The 8893-nt window shown below is 45.9% G+C and overlaps 1 protein-coding gene across 1 annotated transcript; it reads left to right on the top strand.

Moving 5' to 3' along the window:
* Positions 1-1892: 1892 nt before the first annotated feature.
* LOC311108550 (transmembrane protein 151B-like) lies at positions 1893-8188 on the top strand (the record flags this gene model as incomplete). Its single annotated transcript, XM_084151200.1, has 2 exons — positions 1893-1979; positions 6737-8188. 2 exons carry the CDS (start codon positions 1893-1895, stop codon positions 8186-8188), a joined length of 1539 nt encoding a protein of 512 aa, XP_084007326.1.
* Between the last annotated feature and the right edge of the window lie 705 nt (positions 8189-8893).

The following is an 8893-nucleotide window of genomic DNA, read 5'->3' as shown; positions in this document are numbered from 1 at the left end:
TTGGCTCTGTCATATCCTCACATGGCCTCTCCTATCATTGCTACGCTGACGATACACAACTAATCTTCTCCTTTCCCCCTTCTGATAACCAGGTGGCGAATCGCATCTCTGCATGTCTGGCAGACATATCAGTATGGATGACGGATCACCACCTCAAGCTGAACCCTGGCAAGACGGAGCTGCTCTTCCTCCCGGGGAAGGACTGCCCGTTCCATGATCTCGCCATCACGGTTGACAACTCCGCTGTGTCCTCCTCCCAGAGTGCGAAGAGCCTAGGCGTGACCCTGGACAACACCCTGTCGTTCTCCGCCAACATCAAGGCGGTGACCCGCTCCTGCAGGTTCATGCTCTACAACATTCGGAGAGTACGACCCTGCCTTACACAGGAAGCGGCACAGGTCCTAATCCAGGCACTTGTCATCTCCCGTCTGGACTACTGCAACTCGCTGTTGGCTGGCCTCCCTGCCTGTGCCATTAAACCCCTACAACTCATCCAGAATGCCGCAGCCCGTCTGGTGTTCAACCTTCCCAAGTTCTCTCACGTCACCCCCCTCCTCCGCACACTCCACTGGCTTCCAGTTGAAGCTCGCATCCGCTACAAGACCATGGTGCTTGCCTATGGAGCAGTGAGGGGAACGGCACCTCTGTACCTTCGGGCTCTGATCAGTCCCTACACCCAAACGAGGGCATTGCGTTCATCCACCTCTGGCCTGCTGGCTCCCCTTCCTCTGCGGAAGCATAGTTCCCGCTCAGCCCAGTCAAAACTGTTCGCTGCTCTGGCACCCCAATGGTGGAACAAGCTCCCTCACGACGCCAGGACAGCGGAGTCACTCACCACCTTCCGGAGACATTTGAAACCCCACCTCTTTAAGGAATACCTGGGATAGGATAAAGTAATCCTTCTACCCCCCCCCCCCAAAAAAAAAATGTGTAAAGTGATTATCCCACTGGCTATAGGGTGAACGCACCAATTGGTGAGTCGCTCTGGATAAGAGCGTCTGCTAAATGACGTAAATGTGCCCTTGAGCAAGGCACTTAACCCTAATTGCTCCTGTAAGTTGCTCTGGATAAGAGCGTCTGCTAAATGACTAAAATGTAAATGTAAAATGTAATTTTACTCTGAAAAAGCTTTCCATCTCTCAATGATGTTTATTTTTTCCATGTCGCAATTGAATAAGTCTATTAAGAAATATAATTGTACTAATGACATGGTATGGGGAATAACCCACCCAAACAGACAAGGTCACGTACCCCTTCCCTGCAGAGACCAATGGACACTGGAGGGGTACCTTGTTGTGCGCCGTCTACTGCCGTTTCATCACAGATACCTGGAGAGGATTGCAATCACCACGAGCACACACAGTCGCGCTCTTATATTTACATTTTTCCTGTGCCATCTCTGAGCGCGCACGTGTAGAATAGTCTACAGAGTAATTGTCTTTGTCCTATATAGCCTAGTAGTGCACTTGTTTTTCATTTACTGAGGCTAATTTATGCAGCTGCCATGACCATTTTGGCTTGACGGGGACTGACTGATGTCTGTCCCATTTCCCACTACTCTATCGCAAGAGCCTTTCGGAAGCACCTGCATCAACGCACAAAGGAAGGAGCCCGTTGTTTTCCACCGCGGACATAGGAACCCAACACATTAGGCTTTGGATATAGGCTGCCCGTAGCCATGCAACGGCACCTCACATCAAAGATGCTGTGGGGAAGAAGATGCTGCTTTGAAACTGGAGCATTGTTAACCATGATGTAGAGGTTCCTTCCGGCTATATCGGGCTGGATTATGTAGACTGCGATAGGCTTGCTGGCGAGTTTACGTTGCACCGTGATTTGAACCTCAGTTTTCCTAAGGTGATCCATGCCCCTGTGTTTTTGCCTTTGTCAACATGTCCCCAGCATCGGCTGCCACGGCCAGTGAGAGCAGTACCACTACCGTTCCCGAGGAGGACACAGAGGAGAGCCCCCGCGAGGAGGTGAGAGAAGAGAACCGCTTTGTATACCTTCAATTTTGCGCTTGCGGCTGCACGAGAGCTGCTAGGCGAATCGTGTACTTGGCAAAATAGTTCATATTCATATCACAGCTAAATCACCCGTAACCTGAGCCCTAATCTGATTCAGAGATAGCTGCTCAATTACCCACGCAGTATGCGCTGCAGCTGCACCAATACGGTGTCTACCGTTTATCATTGTAAATGATAAATAGCCTATAGTTTTGACCATATTATTCATGCAATATGTTATGTAGATGTGCGTGAGTGTGCTTTTGTTTTTGGCTCCTCCAGCCACAGTAACACATCCCCATTATATGGTCCCTCTCTGGCGGGTATCAAAATGATTGACAGCCCCATGTCTGAGGAGATATCGTAATGACAGGCTATAGGCCTATACTCCTGTCAAGGCAAGGGATTATTAAAGCCCTTTACATGTTCATTTCTACAGCAATATTAACATTCTGGGGCATTTCACAAACTATTATTATTTGTAATTGCTACAATGAAGCCTTCTTGTTTTTTATAGTGTCATTCCGATCAGGGAACACTATTGTATCCTTTTTTTTTAGCTGCTGGTGGGTTATATTTTGAGGATTTAATAGGGTTTATTATCAGTTGATAGGATGTGTCACTAACCATTTTAATGTATTCATTAGTTTACACTCACAATTCCTGTTACACTTCTGGATTAAACATAAGACTGAAGAGCTGACATTTCCAATCAAGTAGTAGGTTTAAGTCTTGAGATGAGCTAATGTTGAGTCAAACTTTTGTTTTAGTTGGGCACACAAGATCTCTTCCATTAGCCTTTCTATTACTCTAAATTATTTTTATGTAGCACAGAGCCAGTCTTAACAAGAGTGAAGTGTCAGCTTGAAAGGAACTCAATTGGAGGCACTAGATAGAAGAGGGGAAATTCCATGGTAACATAGTCATGCTGAGACTCCGATTTCTCACTTTAAAATGTACACTACCGTTCAAAAGTTTGGGGTCACTTAGAAATGTCATTGTTTTCGAAAGAAAAGCACATTTTTTGCCTTTTGCAATTATGTTAGCACAGCTGAAAACTGTTGTGCTGATTAAAGAAGCAATAAAACTGGCCTTCTTGAGACTAGTTGAGTATCTGGAGCATCAGCAATTGTGGGTTCGATTACAGGCTCAAAATGGCCAGAAACAAATAACTTTCTTCTGAAACTCGTCAGTCTATTCTTGTTCTGAGAAATGAAGGCTATTCTATGTGAGAAATTACCAAGAAACTGAAGATCTCGTACAATGCTGTGTACTACTCCCTTCACAGAACAGCGCAAACTGGCTCTAACCAGAATAGAAAGAGGAGTGGGAGGCCCCGGTGCACAACTGAGCAAGAGGACAAGAGGATACTCAACTAGTCTCAAGAAGGCCAGTTTTATTGCTTCTTTAATCAGCACAACAGTTTTCAGCTGTGCTAACATAATTGCAAAAGGGTTTTCTAATGATCAATTATCCTTTTAAAATGATAAACTTGGATTAGCAAACACAACGTGCCATTGGAACACAGGACTGATGGTTGCTGATAATGGGCCTCTGTACGCCTATGTAGATATTCCATTAAAATCAGCCGTTTCCAGCTACAATAGCCATTTACAACATTAAACAATGTCTACACTGTATTTCTGATCAATTTGATGTTATTTTAATGGACAAAAAAAATGCTTTTCTTTCGAAAGCAAGGACATTTCTAAGTGACCCCAAACGTTTGAACGGTAGTGTATGTCAAACAAAAACAAATGATGCAAAGTTAAACAAACCATACAACTCTATGCACAAGGACTACCTTTAACAATTTCCACTGAAAATTTTACAAAAACACAACATACTTGCAGAACAGGGCAGATGCAAAGTTTGGTAACAGAATGAGGGTTTGTGCTGTTGATGCCATCATTCTGTTACCGAACTTTGCATGTGCAATGTTTTCTCGAAATTGCTCGAAATGGTTGTTTTATAACGTATTGTAGTCTATAAAAATGGGTAATTTACAAGTGGAAACGCCATGTCACAGGTAGTGTGAAAGCCTGTCAATCTGACAGTGTGAACCCAGAGAAACCCTAAAGTAATCGGGTAGAAAGTGGGACACTTCTTTAACAGCCTCGCTTTGTGCTTCATCAACACCATTTGTTGAACACACCTCTGGTGAAAATCAGACCACCTGATAGTATCATCATTATGGCTGTTTTCAGCTCCTACATCATTCATTAGGAAGTAGGCATTATCCATGAAGAAGGCATTAAAACCACTCACACAGCAAGAAAATCATTTTTCATATCATTATTTCATTGTATAGTATTAATTCAGCTACCTCCACGTTGTCGATAATTAATTGCCTGGTGCATTTTCCCTAGCTTCACCATTTTACCATTAAGATTCCCACTGCTTTTTCAATCAGCTTTTATCAAATGAAGCTTAAAATGTCAGAAGCAGTGACTGTGATATGCTTTCCTAATAAAAAATATGAATCAAGTTACATTGAGAATTGACTGAGCAATGGCTATACCTGCTATCCTGCTTTCCTCTAAGGTTTCTGCATTGTTGAGGCAAGTGGTCATGAAGAATATACAATGTATTGATTTTTGCTGTGCATGATATACATCGGACCAGAATAGATCATCAGACCAGAAGAAGTCTTTCCTCAGGCACCTCAAGATGCTCAGAGCTTTAGCATACCCTACTGCCATAGGTAAGGGCAGGCATGCTGTATAACACAATGTGAAACATTATCTGTGGGACACCAGACAAATACAAAAAATAGTGGAAGAAATACAAGTATTTCCTTCAAATTAAAGGTCTAAAAAAAAATGTAGTGCAATATCCACTGTGCAAACACAACATGTATCCCTTCAAAGCTGTAGAATGTTAGATGAGTAACAAAGGACATCCCCATCCTCTACAATCAATCATGATCTCATGCCATGCTGCTGAAGTGCATATTACTTTATGCTCAATTCAAAAAGATGTCACAACAGCTCCATGCAACAGGAGCTGGAAAGTTTGTTATGTTAGACTCATTACCGTGCTGGCTAGAGTTTATCCACTGCCAGTGAGTAAATAATATTCTGTTGCAGTAGCATATCAACAGAAGCGGAAGTTCAGTGCTAAGCCCTCTGCCCGGTGGGGCGTTGTGTTGACAGGGGGCATGGGGACCATGTCATGTGACGAGGTAGGGGGAGGATAATTATGGAGAAGGAGCATCTATTATTTACTCAGTGCTGTCATGTTAGGAGCACGGTTTGCTCATGTGTTTTTCTGCTCACAACATATCAGGGATGGTCTGTTGTAAAAATCTGGAATACAGTTCGGTGAAACCTGTATTTAAATCCCCCAAAAGGTTGTCTATACAGTATTATCCTGTATTATACACTGGGTGGTTCAAGCCCTGAATGCTGATTGGCTGAAAGCTGTGGTATATCGTATACCACTGGTATGACAAAACATGTATTTTTACTGTTCTAATTACGTTGATAACCAGTTTATAATAGCAATAAGGCACCTCAGGGTTTGTGGTATATGATATACCACGGTTAAGGGCTGTATCCAGGCACTCCCCATTGCGTCGTGCATAAGAACAGCCCTTAGCCATGGTATATTGGCCATATATCACACCCCCTCGTGCCTTATTGCTTAAATAACCTATGCAACGCAAGATAACCATTCAAGCATGATGCCTCCTCTTCCTAGCTGGTTGCAATGTCCTGCCTACCCTCTGTAGGCTACTGTTTAGTTCCAATGAATTTATCCTCTGCCAAAAGTATCACCCCACCATATTGGCCACGATGTCCAGGCAGCGAGCCTCCTGTACTATATACCATTAGGTCAATCAATCTCTGCTCCCTGTGTGATGACTGATATGCAAATGTAGGAATGAACTGCACTATAATCCAGCCATCCTGCTGCTTTTGGATCCCTTGCCAAGTGTGTGGGCAGGCTGCACTCCCATAAGGCATGAGCAGCTCCTGATGCAGGCACTGGGGCTTGCGGTGCCCTGGGGTGGAAAAGATACCACCAGCTTCATTGTGCCTGGATGAAATGGCTGCAGGATTTCTTCTGGATGGTTTGCTCTCTTAACGGTTCACAATTTTGGAATCCAAAGTGTTTTAGATATCTGTTTAAAGACATACTATTTATATGAGTAAAACATTATTTTGTAGCTAATTTCACTTTTATTATGCTGCCTACTGTATATTTGATCAGAAGACTCCTATAGCCACATACATAGGGCCATTACCTGGGAGTGCTTCACACTCACTTGAAGTTGCTGGTAGTATATGTGAGGTACTTGTATTTCCTGTCAACGAACGCATTAAATGTTTTCTCAATGGCCTGGAATGGAAACAAGAATATTCTCATGAAAAGGTTGAGAGTTCAGATGAAGTGTGTGAGCCATTTGATCTTAACAAGCAAAGACATGACCAAGCGGCTCCCTGCTCATGCATAAGATATGTTAATGCACTTAGAATGCTGAATATTTCTCTAAATATTTAATGTGTTCAAAGAGTAGATGCTTTTGGCTCCAATTCCTTCAAGTTCACTGTTTCTTTAGAGCTATTTTAAAGATAGCTATTATTTCAAATATCCATCGATTCATTCTCATTGGGTATTTTATATGTATTTTGTCACTGTTTGTAAATGGCTAACACAACAATGCTTGCAGGTATGTTTTCACAGACTCAGATTGGTATTTTCTCTCTCTGTTTCCCTCTGTGCAGCAGCGGCCCCTGAAGCAGTCCCTCAGTAAGTCCCTGTGCAGGGAGAGCCACTGGAAATGCCTGCTCCTGTCCCTGCTCATGTATGGCTGCGTGGGGGCCATGACCTGGTGCCACGTGACCAAGGTGACGCGCCTCTCCTTCGACAGTGCCTACAAGGTCAAGTCCATGATGTACCACGAAAGCCCCTGCTCCAACGGCTATATCTACATCCCTGTGGCCTTCATGGTCATGCTCTACGTGGTCTACCTGGTGGAGTGCTGGCACTGCCACACCCGCAACGAGCTACAGCACAAGGTGAACTTGGACGGTGTGGGCGAGCGCATCGGGCGCATGCAGCAGGCCACGCCCTGCATCTGGTGGAAGGCCATCAGCTACCACTATGTGCGGCGGACGCGGCAGGTAACACGGTACCGTAACGGAGACGCATACACCACCACGCAGGTGTACCACGAGCGCGTCAACACACATGTGGCCGAGGCGGAGTTCGACTATAGCAACTGCGGTGTGAAGGACATCTCCAAGCAGCTGCAGGGCCTGGACGGCTTCCCTGTCACCAAGCTGAGGTTCACCAAGTGCTTTAGCTTCGCCAATGTGGAGTCGGAGAATGCCTACCTGACTCAGCGGGCCCGCTTCTTCACTGAGAATGAGGGCCTGGACGACTACATGGAGGCCCGCGAGGGAATGCACCTGAAGAATGTAGACTTTAAGGAGTACATGATTGCCTTCTCGGATCCGGACCACCTGCCCTGGTACGTGTCCAACTACGTGTTCTGGACGGCCGCTGCCTTCACCTTCTCCTGGCCGCTGCGCGTGCTAACCGAGTACCGCACGGCCTACGTCCACTACCACGTGGAGAAGCTGTTCGGCTTCGACTATGTCCCTGTCACGCCATCTGAGGAGCGACCATACTGCCGCCACATCCCTCGGGTCAACACCATCGACAGCACCGAGCTGGAATGGCACATCCGCTCCAACCAGCAGCTGGTGCCCAGCTATTCGGAGGCTGTACTTATGGACCTGGCTCAGCTCTCGTCAGGTGGCGGCGGCAGTGCCAACACCTACTCAGTGTGCGGCAGCTACGGTAGCTACCGGCAGAACTGCGAGCGCTGCCACCGCACCATCAGCAGCTCGTCCATCTTCTCGCGCAGCGCTCTGAGCATCTGCAACGGGACTAGCCCACGCATCCCCTTCAGTGGCAGCCGCTTCTCGCTGTCGCGGCTGTACGGCTCGCGGCGCAGCTGCCTGTGGCAGAGCAGCGGCAGCCTCAACGAGACATCGTGCCCCACAGAGAGCACGCGCTGCCTGACGCCGTCGGGCCAGCCAACTAGCGTGGAGAACCCGCCGGACTACCAGGACGCGCTCTACTTCCCCGTGCTCATCGTGCACCGCAACGAGGGCTGCCTGAACCACTCTCTGCACAGGAACGGATCCTGCGTGGAGACCTCCATATGACCCAGCGCTGGGCCTCCCAGTCCAGACCTGAACAAGGAATGTAATGTTACTGTCCTTTCTCTGGGAGGACGCTGACTGGATAATGAACCTTCCTTTTCGCTCCAGGGAAGGCTAATATGGTTCTTTTTTTTTTCATTAGACCACAGAACACATGACACACCAGTGGCATTCCGGAACCCTTCCAGACCTCTTCCAACACTGTTTATCAAAGACAGTACTGGATTAAATGCACATTTTGAATGCTCACTCCACCTTTTCAATACCTTCCTTTGCAGCCCAGCCCATCTCACATGAGATGCCCTCCAGGGATATGTTCATCATAGTAAGTAATAGATTATGTAACTGTCTCAAAGCATGTATGAAAAAACCACATTCACAGGCATAATCAGACAGTCTGAAACAAATGGACATAATGATCTGAGAATGATATTTGGAAGGACATATGTTGCGCAGAATGCACACCACCACCATTCTGGACCAATCACAATGCTCTGTTCATATCAGTTTGAGTTTCCTTAACCAAAGTGTCATGTTAGCTTCCACAGTATCTATAAATAGAGAACATGAAAAAGCAAGGTACACTAACAGACATTTGGCCCGAGAATAAATCGTATGCATTTTGGTTGTTGTCATAACCAGGTAGCAAAGAACTTCAATTGGAACATCTGTTTTCGAAGTTGGATTAAATTGGTTATTTTGTAAGTC

This window comes from Coregonus lavaretus, assembly GCF_964263955.1.
Source record: "Coregonus lavaretus genome assembly, chromosome: 33".
Classification (NCBI taxonomy): Eukaryota; Metazoa; Chordata; class Actinopteri; order Salmoniformes; family Salmonidae; genus Coregonus; species Coregonus lavaretus.
The sequence above is the reverse complement of the archived record's forward strand: the minus strand, read 5'-3'. Positions and strand labels throughout refer to the sequence as shown.